We start from the raw sequence: 19,691 nt of genomic DNA on the forward strand, positions 1-19,691 counted from the left end.
TTATTTCTTCATCGGTCACAACTTCCAACTATATAACTACAGGGAATTCTGGTTTATCTGCCGCCCATTTGCAGTCATGGTAATTTCAAATACTCGGTATACGCTTTTAACGAGTCGTAGCACCCAAATATCAATTGGTACGACATGGGTAACGAACGCACAACTTTGAACTTGTTTTAATTAGTTACCGAGTAAAATAGAGAATTCTATGTACTGCATGACGTACAAATAAAAACATTGGTACTACTCCAGCAGTACATGCCGCACCAGGCGCTATGACCCTCTTCCAACAGCGCACACTAGACATACGTACGAACACTATTATTTTGAGCAAAGCAAGCACACTTATAAAATCTCACCTCGTGTTGTAAATATTAACTATTGAATAGAATTATTCTGAACATTAGGTAAAATTGAAACAACACAATTTCCCCGGACCTCTCAACAGAGTACATGATATCTGTTGCTTGTGAAACAATTTATAGTAAAAGGACATTTACTTTTCAAAGTAAAGCAATATTTTGCAAGTTAATATCGTAAGTGGTGATAGTATTACTGATTAAAACCCGGATCAAAACTGTATATAGTATTTCGGAGTGGCAGTCTAAAATTAGTTATGAACTAAGTTTTTGTTACGTAAAAAAATAATCACCAAATTGTGTGTACATTTGAAGTTCCCCAAGTTTAAATTACTTAAACGGTTCAGTTCATACGATTATGGAGGGCTAAATATTTTTGTGTCGACCATTTTGACTATATGAGTGGAGATTATTGAATTATCAATTTTTGCTTTATTTTCACAATAGACATTAATTGATGTGTTCAGGTTTAATTTGATAACTATTATTTAGTATTTATTTGACAAAAAGTAATTGGTAGATGTTTTGTTTTGGAGTGAACAACTAAAAGTGGCCAGTGTAGGGTGAAGTCCCCTGATCTGTGATTACGGATATATTTGTTCCAGCCCAGCTGAAAAGTAACCGATTGCTATATGTTACATGCGACCAATATTTATAAGGATGTGATGATATCTTGGTAGACGCATTGAAGTACTGGTCTGGAAATGACCAGAACAGGTAAGCTTATTTTTTCAAGTTCAGAAGATCAAAAATAAGGACGATTTTGTCATAATTTAAAAACATGAAAGGACTACACACATTAAAAAAAGTCGACATTCTATAAAACCACCCGGGTAAACCCGCTGCTTCCAAATCGGTGCTTATCACAAATACGATTGAGAGACAAATTGGAAATAGACTTGAGGAGAGTTAACAATATTGCTATGTTCGACTTAATATGAAATGTATGAATTACTGGGCTGCATCATATCTCAGTTAAAAGGTAAATGTTTAACTTCCAATAGTTTGATATATGCTGTGAGTTGATAAGACGCGTTTGTAATGCATTTTTGTCCGGACAATACACTAATCTTGGTCATTTCAGTTGTTTTATTTTCAAAGAAGATACAAATGAAAGTCCTTTTTGTGCTTAGACTTGCCCGTTTACAATAACAAAAAATGGGAAAAGTTCAGATGGTAAAAAGGATTTTTTTACTTCGAACTAGGAATCTCAATCTACAAGAATTATTTTAATATTCGAATCATTTGTTAATGATAAAACCTTTAAATGAGGGGATGGTGTAAGGCTTACTTGAAAAACGATTACCACTTTTCCTTAGGATTCACTATTTTACTCCAGGTGTCAATTATCATGAACTTGTTTATCAACCGCATTTGGAATAAGCACCGCTTTGGCAGCAACAGGTTTACCCGGGTGAAAACAATGCATTGAGACCAAAAAAGTATTAACCAACGGCATCCAAATCGGAAATAAAAGTAATTCAGTTTGAAAAAGTGTCAATCTGATTGGAAAAAGTGTCTTACTTATATGTACACATGTATATGAATAGAACTTTATTGTAATGTATTGTAGTATATGTATCAAAGTTCAATATAAAATATAACCACACTCAATGTAAAAGAGAAAATATGTAATGTATTGAACAAGTGAGATTTTACAGATCTCTTGATAAAAATATAATTTCGATAGAAATATAAAAGTTGTCTGGCATTGTTTTCAGCTGAAACAGTAAATTACGTGACAGGTAATACGTATCACATGGTAATTTTTTACCCCACCTTTCACTGATCCAGGAGGACACCCAGACACACCATAATTACCCACTTTTCATTCAAGAGGACAACTAGACACACTACAAATAACACTCGAATGTTTTTTTTTAATAGATTTAGAACTAATACCATAACTCATAGAAAACATTTTTTCCTTCAACAGAATGTTGCAAGGAACAGTATTGTTGTCTAGTTAGAACTTTAACATTCATCATGACACTTACACTAACTAATTGAATCAATGAGATGCATGAAAAAGGGTATCCATATTTACGGGTTAATTCGCGTCCCGAAGTCTTTGTTTTCCTTAAATTCCGTTTTCAAATTGTATATTTCCCAAACCTGTCTGTATACCCTGTTTCATTAGTAATCTAGATCTACAGTTAAACTGGGGTTATTTTAAACGTTAAGTTTTTGTTTAAAAACATATAGAAACTTAGCCTTTAGACATCCAGATGTGTTTTGTACATTCGCTTTTCTCGTGGCTCTAAACAATTTGTGATTAAGTTTTTTAATACATATAAAGCCGGTCAAGTACTATAAATCTGTCAGTTGAAGTTAATATTTTATTATCAAGATGTCAAGTTAATTTTTGTATGACTAATTGTAAAATCCTTGGAGCTAACCCATACAATGCAATTATTGCAATGCAAAATGTTCGAAGTATAACTTTTCTTGCTATTTGTCTTAATTCATTATCGTGGTTAATGTCAAAGGTGCTATTTTATAATCATAGAATTTAAACCTGCCATTAATTCGAAAGATGGACCACCAGTTTTACGATAAATAGAAACTCTTCACATCAGGACATACTGCATAATAGCCGTTCGAGAAAGTACTATGACACTTATGGTATATATAAATATATACATGTGTGTAACATGTATATCATTACATTTGTACCCTTTGGTGTGTTTTGTCATTATCTTTGTGCATTCAATAACACCACGTAAGAATGTCACCATGACAGGTCAATACATAATAAACTTCACAACCCAAGAAGTACGGGGTTGCCCTCCATATGGCAGCAGTTAAATTTGATGACGCTTAGACGAATGAAGACAGTCAAAGTATCACACCAGATAACACATCCATATTAAAACAAGAATTAGCACATAGAATGTTATCTGATCTCTACAATATGAGAAATATTACTAAAATACGGAAACAAAGAATTAAAGAAAAAACGTAACTACTAAGTTTCAAGCATAGAATGATTTCCCCGTAATGTACAGGCTGGTGTAATCAAAACCATAAAGCCACATTAGTAACCACTCACTGTACTTAAAAATGAAATTACTTTGCTCTTAACACACAGTGAAAAAATAAATCTATACCTATATGTAGTAACGCAAGGAAAGCCAGAAATAAATACCAAAGCTACGACAATCATCATCACCAAAATTTGTTTTCGAACTTCACTACCTTTAAGCTTTTATCATTTTTGGTTGACTTACACCTTATATTAACATTTTCCCCATAACACAGATGTAGGGTATTTTTATATGTCAGAAAATAAAACATAAAATGAACATAGCTGTCTGTCACCGTGCAGGTACAGAGGACGTTGAAATAAATACTTGTCTTGACAAATACCCTCGAGCAATATCATATATGTCCTTTGTAGAAAACAACTGATTTTGAGATAGAAGATATGGGTTACGTAGAATGATGAATATCTTACCAATATGAATTCATTATATCTTCGTGGATGTGTATTTTGAAACAAGATTGAACTCAATTTTGTGTGAATGCAAGTTCATCTGGATTTATTTTTTTATGCAGTGATTATTCTCTGTTGGTTATTAGTTCATGCTGGGATTAGATATAAACTATTGTTTTATCAGTCCCATGATGATATACATTGGATAAAATGAATGTAGTAAACGGTACGTTTGGTTTCTCAGTATATCTTATTATTTCGTAGAAATATATTAACACATACTATCGTCATAGACCTTTAATTATAGGTCTCTGGTATCATTGTCCGATAGCTTATGGCGAGGCCTATTATTGATGCCTCTGGCTGTGTGTGTATTGCAAGAAGGAAAGGGTATTAGACTACCGTTGTAACTCAAGTTATTGCAGAGAGAATGGCCTGTTATGTTCCCCTTTTCCTTTGACAAAGTCGTTACTTTCCCCATCTCATTATTGCCCCTTAACCAACCAGTAGCTTCGATTGCCGACAGTTCTCTAATTCCAACATACATGCATAGTGCATTTAAAATGTTGATGCTGTTGTAAGTTTATAATCAATGGGTCTGGTTGTACTGTCTTGTGAGGCTAGTTCCCACATATTATTGGAATAAAGATTGTCTCACTAAGGACTAAATGTATGCTGTTAATTTATTTTCGTTATATTGACATCTTCATTTTCATATAGATTAAAATTTAAGAATTTGAATTTGTATCCTATAGAATCATGGGGTTCAGTTCCAGAAAATATGTTCATGTATACCGAAAAAATGCCAGATCATAACCATACATGTACATCAGATTTTACTTGCTGTTCGGCTGTTAAGTTTATAGTGTACTATTACCAAAGCTTTCTAATAGTTTGGTGACAAGTTTTTGTGTTAAGATATTTCTGTCTCATAGCCATTCAAATATTAAACACTTTTAGTTAAATTCAGTGACATTCTGAACCTTGTACCCATTTGAATTTGACAATAGAATAAATCATATGTTGTGTGGTTCTTTGAGAATTGCATGAAAGAAATGAATTAAGAGTATTTTTAAAGCATAAATAAAGTTAATAATTTATTAGATTTTTTAACCCCCCCCCAATTGCAATATGGAGAGTATGTAGTGTATGGCTTTGGTACATAGGTATTCCTTATTAAAATCTTGAAAACTATTGATTGTCAAAATGTGATCAAGTAGGGGCCTCAATGTATTACAGTAGTTAGCTGTTTTCTAAACTGAGGAGAAACAGGCCTTTGGAAAGTGGATTTTTATTTTGTCTGAAGTTAGTACAAAATCTAACCTTTTATTGCTTTATACCTATTTTGCTGATGCAGCATCTTCAATATTCAGTAATTGCTGGCGAAAAGGTAAGTTAAAATTCTGTGCCTGGAAAAAATGTTCTCATTGTATCACTGTATTGAAAACAAAATTCTCTAAAATCATTGTTATCAAAAACCTTGCAATGGTAATTTGTATGGATGCATTACAACAACTTTTCAATGGATCATGATAACTTTACAATCCCTACTTCTTCTGCATTCAGTTTGACAGCAATTTCCAAACATGACCATCGAAAATTTTTAAAATAGCTGAAAATCACATAAAAATTTCAAGTTGATCCTTAATTTTCCTGTCCTTGAGAAAACTTGACAAATATCAGGGGTTTCATTATTTTCTTACAATGCAGATACCTTTGGTTTTGTAGGAGGTGCTTTTCATCATTTTGTTTAATAAATATGTATGAAATTTTAAAATTCTGGAGGTACCTTTTAGTAGTTTAGAAGGATAAAAGTACCTCTTAATGAAAGGCCTGCAAATATGTGGTTTCAACGTTTGCACTTAGTTCCTAAGTCATCCACAACAAATACTGAACATGTGCATGCTCTTCATCTAGCCATACCACAATACAGTGGGACCCGCCATATAATGGGAACAGAGTACAAATCAAGTGTTTCTTTAGACAGGAGCTTTATCTTCTTCTTGTCGTTTGCCATTACACTTGAATCTGGTTGTCTTCTGTATGGCCTTCCACAGGTCCATACAGTTTCTCTGTAATGGGGGTTGGTTTATCCCATATCTTCTCTCTCTGTGCCTGGTGTAACTTGCATGTCTGCAGGAAGTGTTCTGTATTCTGCTCTGCTTCTCCACAGGGGCATATAGTTGATGGTATGACCTTCAAAACTCTGTACAGATGTTGGTTGAGTCTGTTGTGTCCTGTCCTGAGCCTGAAGATTGTAGTTTGCTCAAATCTTTTTAGTTGATGGTTGCTATCTTGCTTCTGAGGGGTATTGTGCAGAGACTTGATGATGGTATTCATCTCTGTGTAGCAGACAGGATTTTCATCTTGCTGTTGTTGAGCGCCTTCCTTTGCTAGCTTATCTGGTTTTTCATTTCCATTGATTCCACAATGTGAAGGTATCCACTGTATGGCAGTTTTAAGGCTCTTGGTGGAATAAATAGCTCTTTCAAGTTGTGGTAGTTTGTTGTTGGTCAGTGCTTGTATTACGGAGAGGGCATCTGTTAGTAATACTACTTGTATATTTTCTGTGGTTTCCTTGATGTAATTTGCCACATGGATGAGTGCTTTTCTTCTTCAGCCTTGTAGTTGGAGCAATGTAATCCTGTTGGTATTGCCATTGACTGTTGTACTCCATTTGGGTGTTCAATGTAGATACAGGCCCCTCCTTTTGTTGTCACATTTGTGGCCGAACCGTCTGTGTAAACTCTTGCCCACAATTCTGATGGATACTCTTTTTCCAGCATGCTCATTGTTACGGTTTTTCTGACGATGTTTGATTGGTCATCTTTGGCACTGAGTAACTGAACTGTTGTCTGAATGGTTACATTGTCCTCCTTCTCTGCACATAGATTGTCATTCATTTTAAAATCTATAGGTTTGACATGCATAGGTAGATGTTCTTGGTGTTTTCTTTGCAATGCTCTTGTTTCTAGAGTGAAGCTGGATTTTTTGAGTCTGCATGCGGATAGTTGTTTCAGTCTCTCATTCATTGGGTGGTTTGGTAATCATTGATATTTGGTGGCCTGTATCATAGCTTTACATTCTCTTCTCTTACTAAATAGTTGTATGTTTGTAATTTTCTCCATACTAGCAGTAGGTGTTTCATGGCCCCTCTGATGATGCGGAGAGCATGATTCTGGACTTTATCTAGAGTTTGATGGTGAGACTTAGCTGCTTCATCCAAGCACTATATTCATATTCTAGATGTGGGCGTACATTTCCTTCATAGACAGATTTCAAAACTTTCTCATTAGTACCCCAGTTTGTACCAGCAAATTTTCTCATGATGTTTAGTTTTCGTCTGGCTTTGGCTTCTGCTGTCATTATATGCTGTTTCCATGTAAGTCTTTTATTGAAGGTTACACCAAGGTATGTTTGCTGATCTTCCATTGTGATATGGATGTCATCCATGGTCAGTTTGACAGATTGGGTTTTATGTGAGAGTGTAAAGAGGGTTGCTGTTGTTTTCTCTCTGTTGATGGTAAAACACCACTCATTGGCCAATTTGACTACCATATCTAATACTGTTTGTATCCTCTACCTTGCAGTAGTTGCATACTCTTCAGAGCACCAGAGGACAAGATCATCTGCGTAGAGTGCTGATTGTACACCATTTGGTAGCTCTGGAACTAGGTCATTCATGTAGAGTATGAAGAGTCGGTTGCAATACTCCTCCCTGTGGTACACCCTGTTTTAGAAGTATTTTTCGGCCATGCTTCCCATCTACGAGTACTCTTGCCCTTCTATTGTACAGATATGAGTTGGTCCATTTGTACAGTCTTACACTTACTCCAAATCTAAGAAGTTTTACAAGAAGGCCATCTGTCCAAACTTTATCAAATGCTCTATGAAGATCTACAAAGACAGCTAGCATTTCTTTCTTTGATTGAAATGCATCCTCGACTACTTGAGATAGATATGTTGTCTGATCTTCTGTGCTCTTGTACTGTCTAAAACCAGCTTGTTCATGACCAAGAATGTTCTCCGATTCCAAGTATGTCTGTAGGCGCTTGTTGATTATACGCTCCATTAAATTGCAGCAACTGCTTGTAGGCTAATTGGGCAGTAGCTTGAGGCTTTCAATTTGTTCTTTCCCCTCTTCAGTATTGGCATCATTATGGCTTCTTTCCAACTTTGAGGGACTTGACCTTGTCTCCAGCACAGTTGAGAATTTCTAGCAAAGTTGTTAATGCTAAGGTGCCAAGGTGTTGAAGCATTTCATTGGTGATGTTATCTGGACCTGGTGCCTTTTTCATTTTTATTTTTCTGATGGCTGCTTTCATCTCAAACATGGTGATGTCTCTCTGCATAAGTTCATGTGTTGGCACCTTTGATCTTTCTCTCAATTCAGCTCTTACTTCTTTTTTCCGTGATGGTGGTATATCAATGTTGCTTTCTTTCTCATAGCCTTTAGCAAATTCATTTGCTGCCGCTTTCCCTATGGTTGTTTCTCCTTCAACTTCTACCATGATCTTTTCAGGCTGTTTGTGAGTGGTGTTGTGGTCTGTTCGAGTGCGCTGTATCTCCCAACACCTCCGTCTTCAGCACTCTAGGTTCTCTGTCGGGGTTACCTCACCCTTAGCTTCTGAACAGAAGTTCTGATCCTGGAAGTACAGGAAGGAAGTTACAGATTCCTAGTTCTGGATTTACCTCGAGGTTGTCTCCTGAAGCCTTTCCCTGTCTAAGGGTGTAGCTGCAAGGCAACAGAGGTTTTACATCAGAGTTTTCCTTCTCCTAGCTGGGCTACCCTCTAAGGTTTATGAGCCCCATCTACCCGAGGCTGTCTGGTTTTAAGGCACCAGTGACTTGCCTTTGTCCTTCTCCAGTCAGTCAAAATGGCCAGACCAGGTCCACCAGTTGGTAAACCCGTTGTGAAGGTTGGAGTTGGACTTTAGTTGTCAGAGGCTGTTTGAGACACAAGCCGACAAATTTATGTGTGCCATGAGCAGAACGGAACATCTCGCCCTTTGTAGCAATCCAATTTAGGATTGTAATGTTACACAAAAAAAATGGAGAAAAGGAGGAAAATATCTTGACAACCTACAGATATGTAGCTTTAAAATGAATTATATATATTTGTACCATAAAGTGTTATGATGGTAATCATGTAAAAACCAGGTATTGAACAACTAAAACTAAATCCTGCTGCTATCCTTACTTACAAATGAGGTGTTTTAAAGCAATTTAGTTTCCGGCTGAATATGATGTATAGAAATGATATATTGAAATGCACTGAAAAGGAATAAGGGGAGATAACTACTGTACGGATATTTTACATTATTTCTTAAAGACACCTAAATAAATAAAGGTTTTCTATTAATTGTTTATTGCTGTATTTATTTTTCAATGATATTTGAACCTGTGTCATTTATGTTATAAGGTTTACCCCTTCCATCTTGTTTGATTTTGATAATTAATATTTCTCTGCAATAGTACCAAAAGGATTGATTTAAAAGGCTTTTAAGTAACAGTATCTACAAGATACAGGAATTTGGGTGACACATGGTTATGAAAAAGAAACACAATTTTGAAAGTTTAATTTGACTATTTGCACCATCAGAATCAAGGAAAAAGACAAGATTTTCCTTATCATTATGGTAAATTGAGTTATAATTTCAATGAAATGCATTTCAAGGGTAGATAACTCTGTCAAAAACCTCATTTTTCTAACATTTTATTGAAATAATTCTGAGCAAATCCAGTGATGCAGAGATCAAATAATGGTCTTTTCAAATAGAGAAAGCATCTTTGAGTAAAATATTGTCAGATCAGTGAGTTTTTGACATGCATGATTCTGGTTTTTCCCATTTTGCCTGATTCTTACAAAAACTTTAACTAAATTGTTCAATCTGAATTTAAAAAAATAAGCTGCTGTAGAAACATGAAAAACAGAAATACAGTATGTTTTATACATTGGATACTCCATGGAATTTTTGTTGTCTCCATTGAAGAACTAACTTTATTATGGTAACTTCTTTATGTAGGACTTTTTTTGCATTGAAATGTTGGAGTAATTATTACAATAAATTATTGCATTTTTATGTCCTTATTAATATGGTTGTTGTTTTTATATATTCTTTGATTTTTAATCAGGTGGTGTAATAATAGTATGTCTGTTGACACTGGTCAGTTGTCGACGAGGGCATGGACAACAGGTGCCTCTGGAGGAGCTGACTATTGTTGAACCTCTAAATCAAAGTCCATACACTGTTGAGATAGGTGGAGAAGTCAGGATAAAATGTGTAGCATCAGGCTTCCAGAGTATGATAATGGTAGGTACTCCTTGATGAAATGGTTTCATGTGGTCAGAGGTCACAGGTCGTAACAGGTTTTCAGAGTACAATAATGGAAGGTACTCTGATGAAATGGTATTATTAGATCTGAGGTCAGAAGAGAAAAAGTAGCTACAGGCTTCCAGATTATGTTATGATTCACACTGTCAGAGATTAGAATTATGTTACAACTGAATATGATTATGATAACTACTCATTTATGGAGTAGGGTTGTGGGGTCAGAGGTTGGGGTAAAACATGAGGCAGTGGACTTCCATAGTATGATAAAAGTAGGTGTTCAGGGATGTATTGTGGAAGTCCCTTGTTTTACTGTTATGGTCACAGTAAGTACATGTATTAATTACTTTTACCTTTTAGTTACAGTCTCATATTCCAAAAAGTTATTTTGAAATGAAAGAAATTTTTCATTTGGCATAAATTTCTTTTGAATCACTCATTCTGGATGAAAAGGGATAATTGGTCAGGTCAAATTTGTATAGGATGTTATGATTACTGGGATCAATGTTGTAGGTACATGTATGTTTAAGATGTTAAGCTTATATTTGAGTTGAAATAAGTATCTGCAAGTATTAATAGTTAGCAAAGAAGCTGGAGAAGGTGTATCATAGTTGTGAAACTTGGACTTCATCCATCCTTGTTTATGAACAATAAAATATGTTTAAAGAAGCTGGATAAAAACTGTACCTATTTATTTAAAAAATAAGAATAATGAATTAGTGAGCAGTAGCCACAAAGTAAAAAGAAACTAAACACAAATAAAATATAAAAAAAATTAAAGAATATGTAGCCCAAAAATAGGTTCATTGACTTACAAGTATGAAATGTATGAGTGCAGAGGTTTTTATGTTATATTTGTCATTTGAATCACCAAAATGTGCAGGCTTAGCTGACAGTAAGCCTTATAGCTACATTTGAATACCATGGTATTTGAGCAGTTAACTAAAGGAGTCATGTCTTTTTCAGTCAAAAAAAAAGAAAAGAAAAGCAAACAAAAAAACATTGAGACTGAAAAATTTGTAATTGATACTTTAAATTACAACTTGAACATGATTCACAGGACATTTATCAATACTGATGTAATATACTTTTTCTTCGAAAAAGTCATTTAGACCTTACATTTAAGGGGGTAGTTAAAGCCTTAAAAAACTAGTTTAACCCCATCACAGACATGCCCCTGTCTACAGTCAGGAGTTAGTCATTAATGTGTCTTTATTTGACTTTTTGGTTTATTTTGAAGAAGTGTCATCATTCTGTTTTAACTGTGGATTTTACTTTTGTTGTCAGGGCCTTCCAGAGCTTACTTAAAGATTTGTTTACAATACACTTGTTGAAGACTTTTTGGTGATCCCTTTTAGTATTTACTATTTTTATAAAGTTTATACAATGGTGCATTTGTTGCACTTCACCAAATCTTTTCCTTTTTCTATTTCTCAAATTGCCATTGACACCATAATGTACATAATATATTGTAGGCATACTGGGAAAAGATGGCAAGACCTGGTCAAGCTGTGGCTATTACCAGTATGTACAACCCTACGCCTGAGGACTCGGACAAATATGAAGTCTCACAAGGATCTTCTGTTGGGGATGATTACCTTGATATATTCTATTTGACAATCAAGGATATTTCTTACAAGGATGAAGGAGGCTACAACTGTTACACGTTTTATGGTGGAAAGAAAATTCACACTAGTCTGCTCCTGAAAGTTGATGGTAAGAAATTTTGATGTCAAATGACTGCACATTATACGTTTGTTAAGCAAGTCTGGGGTATTTAGTGTCTCTCATGACATTCATTCCACCATCTGTCTGTTCATCTGGCCATCTGTCATTAAATTTGAAGATCAAGGCTTGTAAATGTTTGGCTTAACAGTAAACTATAGAGTTCAGAGTGTTGTGGACTTTTTTCCACAAAACATAATATATTTATAATTTTCTATTCTTTGATAAAAAAAAAAACTGATGTTGGGACTGAAATATCCTATAATTCCTTTGTTGCAGTTCATTGTAACCTGTCCTGATACCCTAGGGCACATATTTGAGTAAACAGTTATGACACATCACCTCAGTTCTACTGAAAACCCTGGACCACTCATTGACTGAGGTCTACTGACAATCCTGGACCTCTGATTGATTGAGTTCCAATGACAACCCTGGACCACTCATTGACTGAGTTCCACTGACTACCCTGGACTAATGATTGACTGAGGTCTACTGACAACCCCGGACCTTTCATTGACTGAGTTCTACCATCAATCCTGGACCTCTCATTGACTTGGGTTTGCTGACAACCATGGATCATAATTGACAGAGTTCTTTGGTCAACCTGGACCACTCATTCACTGAGGTCTACTGACAACCCTGGACCTCTCATTGACTGAGGTCCACTGACAACCCTGGAATTCTAATTGATTGAGTTCTACTGACAACTGTGGACCATATTTGACTGAGGTCCCCTGACAATCCTTGACCTCTCATGGACCTGAGTTCTACTGACAACCTCTCATAAAATGAGGTATTCTGACAATTTTAGCAGATTTTTTGTTCAGAATTCAATCCTAAGTTTGTGGTTGATCTTCCCAAATTCTGCTGTAAAAAGGGAAGAAAGTTTGTTAGGGGAAACAACTTCATTTAGGTGAATTATTCTTTTTTTTAATGTCCGTTTTAAATAATAAAAAAAAAGATGCATGGTTCATTATTTTATACTTTAGGTCCTCCAATTGTACGTTTGTTTGAGAAGTTTATAAATGTTCAAGAGGGACAGAATGTAAACATCAGCTGTCATTATCTTGCCAAACCAAAACCATACAACTCCTCTTATTGGACAAAAAATGGACAGCAACTGAATCCACTGAATAGGTATGTATTTTTTTTCAAATCATAAAAAATGTATGAAATCTGGATAAGCTCTGGTGTACTCTCACATAAAAGGTTTTGGTTTACTTAACGGTTGGGTCCATCATGGTGGTTATTTAGTGCTATTTTTTAAAACACAGGGGTCAAGACAATTTCTGCATAAATCTTAAATTTTTTTTTTACTCAAAGAGCAACATAATTATCTACAGGTTTTTGGTAGACATTATATACCAATGGTCTCACTAACCACTTCTAACGTTTCCATTACTTTACATGTTAAAAAAGTAATTTTCAAAGTCTCACTGTGAATTCCCAGGACAAATGACATCTTAAAGCTGCATACCGTTGCGAAGCTTGGAAAATAAGGCTTCCAAAATCATTATGCTAATGGTACGATCATAGTATAAATTCTTCACAAAATTTACTTGAATAAATAATACTGAAAATCCACATTTTTACCTGTTCTGCTAACTGACAGCATGGAGGCAAATTACTCACACATGTAAACAATATTCATACACTTTTGTAGTTAATTACATATATGATTTTAAAGTTCACATTCTCAGCTTTATTTTGACTACTTTTAATCATAATACACACAAATAATGCACTTACAATGCATATGTCTAGGTTCAGTGTGTTTTTGGTACTACATAGGGGGGTGGCCATTTGACCTGGAAGTGGTTAGTGAGACCAATTCCTTAATAGAGTTATTGCTCATTTAAAGACTAGAAATGTTGATTTTTACAGTTATTGGCTGATATTTGGAAAACCGTGAAACCATGAAAATTGGTTCCTAGAAATAAAAGAACTTTCACTGTAACTTAATATGTTTTCAGATTAAATAAATATAGAAAAAAATTTAATAGATGAAAAATAGTTTCAGGGGTTGAAAATTAATGCTGGTCCACTGGTCCGAGACCAGTAAAATTCAAGTTGACCCAGTATATTTTTTTTTAAGAACTAGTAAGGTGGCTTGTTGAAATTTCATTGATCACTGATTGGATTGCTATCTTACTTTGATTGATTGATAGAGGTTGGCCTCTATAACCTATATAAATGATTGAATTGATGAAGAAAAGGTGGGCCTCTATAAATGATTGAATTGATGAAGAAAAGGTGGGCCTCTATAAATGATTGATTTGATGAAGAAAAGGTTGGCCTCTATAAATGATTGAATTGATGAAGAAAAGGTGGGCCTCTATAAATGATTGAATTTATGAAGAATACTTGGGCCTCTATAAATGATTTTATTGATGAAGAAAAGGTTGGCCTCTATAAATGATTGAATTGATGAAGAAAAGGTGGGCCTCTATGAATGATTTAATTGATGAAGAATACTTGTGCCTCTATAAATGATTTTATTGATGGAGAATAGTTGGGCCTCTATAAATGATTTTATTGATGGAGAATAGTTGGGCCTCTATAAATTATTTGCTGGAGAATAGGTGCCTCTGTAAATGATTTGATTGATGGAGAATAGGTTAACCTCTATAAATGATTTAGCTTATTAAGAATTGGTGGGCCTCTATGAATGATTTAATTGTGTTGGAAGATGAGCCTCTACAAATGATTTGATTGATGGAGACTTGGTGGGCCTCTTTTAATTATTTAATGTTTGTTCTACTTGATCAAATAATATGGCCATCAGATTTCTAACTTTTTCAGGTGAGTGATTTGTGTTCTTTAGCCGATAGGCCTTTAGTTCAAATTAGCCTTGACAAGTCTGGGTAAACAATATAAGGATGTATGTTAACCTATAGTATTTATGGTTCACATTACAGTGTATAGTATTTTCTAGCAGTATATTCGTTACTACTACAGGTTATAACATCTTGCATGTAAAACAATGTCTAGTGAATAATGCATGGGTAGATTTGATTTCTTGGTTACTTATTGGCATTTGTGGGTAGATTTTATTTCTCGGTTACTTATTGGCATTTGTTTTCTATTTGAGTTTATTTTGTATTGAATTTAAGAAAATAAAGGAGGGAATTAATTATTAGACGAAAAAGATGTAAATAATCACTTGCTGACAACCACAAAGATTTACTCATATAGGTGTAATGTAATTAGGTAGTGTATGTCAGTGTAATACCTCTGAAGATTTAAGTAATTGTTGTTAAATAAACATCATTGGTGCTCTAGTTCTTTAGAGGAGGTCTTGAGTATTCTTCAATGAACTCATGCCAAATGAATACTTCCAAGTTTGGAGTAAGGTCCATTCAGTTGATCAAATGTCATAATCTTGAAATACAATTAGTACAAACCTTCAAACAATCGATGATTGATTGATTAATTAATTATACTAAGAATCTCACTACATGTGGTTCATGATGTTTACAATAGAATTGTTAAGGTTTGGGTACAGTGGTACTGTTTGCCTTAATTCTTAAGGTTTGGGTACAGTGGTACTGTTTGCCTTAATTCTTAAGGTTTGGGTACTGTGGTACTGTTTGCCTTAATTCTTAAGGTTTGGGTACTGTGGTACTGTTTGCCTTAATTCTTAAGGTTTGGGTACAGTGGTACTGTTTGCATTAAACTGTTCCCCTGATGAAAGTTTTTCAATTGTCAAAACATGCTCAATCTCTAAATCCCAAAATAAGATAAACTATTTCCAGCTTTGTAGTTGAAGGTTAGAAAATGGTGTTTCTGTTCAAAATTATATTAATCAAAAGTTTTTGCTGTGATATCCTCTTTAGAATTAATCTTTTTAACTACAAGTTCAAGGTGTTGTATATGAATAATGTTCAAAATTTTCCAATTTAAAAAAAATATAATACATGTCTTCCCAATGAAAAAAGGGGGCTAGTTTTGTAAAAGGCCAACAATATTTATACTTGTTCGTTTGTCTATAGAGAATATTTGGTTCACACTACAAAATTGTAAATAAGAGATGGGAGTTTTTAGCTTTTGGCAGCTCCATATTGTTATTCAGTCAGTTGAAATATTTCTATTAAAAAAGATTTCTTGTTCAGCAGCTGATCAAGGCCTTCCTTCTTTGATGTGACATTAAATCTAAATAGTTTTTTTTGTAACTTAACTCAGTAAAAACTCCAATAGAAATGTTGTACAAAAAAGAATAAGTATATAATAGAGATCTTTCACATTCTTACATTATAGGTATAATTTAAATTCAGTGTACAGTTTAAATAAATGTATTAGTTTTGGTGGGAAAATATATTTAAGTTTGCATGAATTGAGGCCTCTAACTTTGTAATGTTACAGTTTAATCCATTCATGGTGTTAACACATTAAAATTTAATTTGATCTGAGTTTTAAATGTACAGTTATTTGTAGTGTGCTTTCAGGCCAGGAAATTACATCAGACCTTGCTTAAAACAGAATTCTTGATAAGAGCTATACATGTACTACAGACATTGTTGGAAACTGTCATATTACTTTTATATCATCCAATGTAGGCAGTATAAATTTAAAGTGTGGTTGTGTATTCAGTGCATGTAAAAATTGTTTTGTTCCTGGACATCAAAAGAATTATCAGCACATGGAACACAGCCTAATTAAACTTACCCTCTCAATCATGTGTAACTATTTTGTTAGTTCATATAGGTCACCATATACCTTTGTGTAAAAGCAAGAATTACAGTTACTATATAAATAACATGACATCTTCAAAATGTATAAATTTACTTAAGAAAAATTAAAACAAAGCTCTGGAGAAAGTGTTGTAGCCATATGAACTACGTACAGGTTGAATGTTAAAACACTGGCATCCTTAAGTAAATACAAAGCAGTTTAATACCAGTAGTACTTTAAATACTATTGTTAAATTTAGGACTCTAATTTGTCAGCAAGTTTTAAATTACAAAACTTAAGGAAGAAACCCTTTGTGTCTTGATCAGTAACTGTATTTTAACACTATTTTAAATTACGTAATTCATATGCAAATTAAATTGTGGGTCGATATCATTTTATTTAGTTCTGTTTATTAACAACTGGTGTAAGCTAATGTACCGGTAATATGAACTTCTAATTTAGAAGAAAAGATTATTTGTTTACCATAGTTCATTTGTTCAAACAAAGTTTTAAAAAAATACATTATATATAAATAAAACATGAATTTCTATTTTTTTTCATGATACTTGAAAGTATTTTTATCAGTTTTAGTTCAGGTTAAAGTTGCATTGAAAATATTATGAAGAAAATTTTGTGAATTTAACTTGACACCACATATTGAAAAAAAAACTATGATACACAACTATTAAATTTTATTAAGATATATGAATAATAAATAAGTGAACAATAGCCGCATTTAAGAGGTAAAAAGGAACTGAATACAAATAAAATACAAATAAAACAAAATGAAACACAGAAAAGGAGGCCCAAACTTTTGGCCATAAAGCCTTTGTCAGGGCCAGAAATACTAGACGTGAAGAGACCACTTTTGACCCAGAAAATAGAGAAAAGAACTTTATTATTCTTTCTTGTGATAAAGTTAGACTTGTTAAATCATGGAATATTTAAATTTTCAAAATGATGAGAAAACATTTTATATAACATACTCCTTAACTCCACTTTTTAAGCTCACCTGGCGAAAGGCCAGGTGAGCTTAAACCATCACTTGGCATCTGTCCTCTTTGTCGTCCGTCGTTGTCTGGTGTTGTTAACAATTTTTCAAAACTCTTCTCCTCTACAACCACTTGATCAATTAGAACCAAACTTGGTATGAATGTTCCTTAGGGTATTCTGCATAGACTTTCGATCTGTTGAAAAACGTGACCACCATTACTGAAAATAGAACATAGGGGTCAGACATAAGTTTGTCCCATTAGGTTTTGCAAAATTCTGGCACTAGGTAAAAGTGTCCATAATGATAACATCTATTTGTGGTCAAATTTTGGTTAATTTGTTAAGTCATGCTGGAGTTGTTGACCTTTTTACAATGTTTTTTTGGCTATTTTTAACATTATTACTTTCAAAATCCTTCTTCTCTGAAACCGTCAGAGTAATTTGAATCAAACTTGATATGAATGTTACTTAGGGTATTCTTCATAGAACTGGTATGGGGAGTTTTGATTTGTTGAGAAATATGGCTGCCATTACTAAGAATAGAACATAAGGCTCAGACAGAAGTTTTTTGCACATATCTCCAAAACTGTTAAGTTAAGCCGAATTCTGGCAAGTGTTAAAGTGTGTAGAATGATGATAACTATCTGTAATCAAATTTTCATTTTTAATCTGTTGTTTTTACTTAAAAAAAGCTTGTTCTCTTAAACTACTTGACCAATTTTAACCAAACTTGGTATGAATGTTCCCTAGGGTATTCAGCGTAGAATTCTTGTGTGGGGATTTTTGATTCACTCAAAACATGGCCACTGTTCCTAAAAACAGAACAAAGGGGTTAGTCAGAAGTTTTTCTCATATCTCCAAAATCGTTAGGTTTAGCCAAATTCTTTCAATGCTGAAATGATCCTTATGGTAAGGCCCACAAAAGTCTGCAGGGGGGATCAAAGATGTAGTTAACATTTTATGAAAGCTTGTAGTACTGCTAGGCTAATAAGAAAATCAAAATCAGACATGGGACTACAAAGAAATGGCCATTTTTATATCATGCCCCTCAGTGATATTTTCCTTCAATTACTTAAAGTGACAATTTTAGCTAACCTGTCATGCCAATTTGAAATCTATGATAATTTAAGAAGCTGTAGTAGTCAATAGCATTGATCATTATGAAAAAAGACAGATTTCATCAATTAAAACCATGTCCATTTCATCTCTGTGACATACTTAGTCTGTGTTGTATGACGATTTGAGTACTTTGAATATCCCAAACAATGATGTTAGGTATTTCTGGAATGACGTCAAGTTATGAGTCAGTTTTACTAATAAAAAATAAAAATCTTGTTGCTTTGTTGTTTTTCACAATTCATGTATCATGCACTTTGCACCTTTAAAAATATAGCCAGATTACCAATTTTATGAGAAAATGGAAATAATGACCAAGAAAAGTCATTTTTTTCAAAATATGCATTTCTCTGAAATATGTCATAATTTATCTTGAGGTCTCACTTACCACTTCTAAGGTTTCGATTAATTTACATGTTAAAAAACTAGTTTTCAAAGTTTTACAGTGAATTTCCAGGACAAATGACATCTTAATGTTGTATACCATAGCAAAGCTTGGAAAATAAGGCTTTCAAATCATTATGCTAATGGTACAATGATTGTTGAAATTCTTCATGAAATTGCCTTGAATAAATAATATTGAAAATCTTAATTTTTACCTTTTCTGCAAAATGACAGAATTGAGTTAAATTACTCTCACATGTAAACAATATACATGCACTTTCATAGTAAATCATAAATATAATTTTAAAGTACACATTCTCAGCTTTATTTTAAGTACTTTTGATCAGAATACACACAAATAATGCACTGACAAGGCATAATTCTAGATTCTGTTTGTTTTTGGTACTACATAGAGGAGTGGCCATGTGATCCAGAAGTAGTGAGGCCTTAGCAATGTTGGAGTTATGGCCCTTTTTCAACACTTTTTCTTATTTTTAATGTTATTACTGGTACTTTTAAACATGTTCTCTGACACTACTAGACCAGTTGGAACCAAACTGTGTATGAACATTTCTTAGGGTATTCTGCATAGAATTATTAGGGGATTTTTGATCTGTCGAAAAACATTGCCATCATTACTAAAAATAGAACATAGGGGTCAGACAGTTTTTCACA

At 33.8% G+C, this 19,691-nt stretch overlaps 1 protein-coding gene across 2 annotated transcripts in view; it reads left to right on the top strand.

The window, feature by feature from the left end:
• The first annotated feature begins 662 nt into the window (after positions 1–662).
• LOC148615678 (fibroblast growth factor receptor-like) overlaps positions 663–19,691 on the top strand; it is a 41,074-nt gene continuing 22,045 nt past the window's right edge. Inside the window, exons 1-4 of one of the 2 annotated variants that reach the window (XM_088582170.1) lie at positions 663–1,076; positions 9,931–10,109; positions 11,603–11,843; positions 12,842–12,989. In XM_088582170.1, coding sequence (XP_088438296.1) covers positions 1,064–1,076; positions 9,931–10,109; positions 11,603–11,843; positions 12,842–12,989 — 581 coding nt within the window. In that variant the 5' untranslated portion in view covers positions 663–1,063. Of the gene's footprint in view, positions 1,077–1,194; positions 1,342–9,930; positions 10,110–11,602; positions 11,844–12,841; positions 12,990–19,691 lie in introns of those variants that run through there. The other variant, XM_088582169.1, reaches the window with a different exon arrangement.

This window comes from Perna viridis, chromosome 5 (genome assembly GCF_037379345.1).
Source record: "Perna viridis isolate PV_CMFRI_1.1 ecotype Kerala chromosome 5, ASM3737934v1, whole genome shotgun sequence".
NCBI classification, from domain to species: Eukaryota; Metazoa; Mollusca; class Bivalvia; order Mytilida; family Mytilidae; genus Perna; species Perna viridis.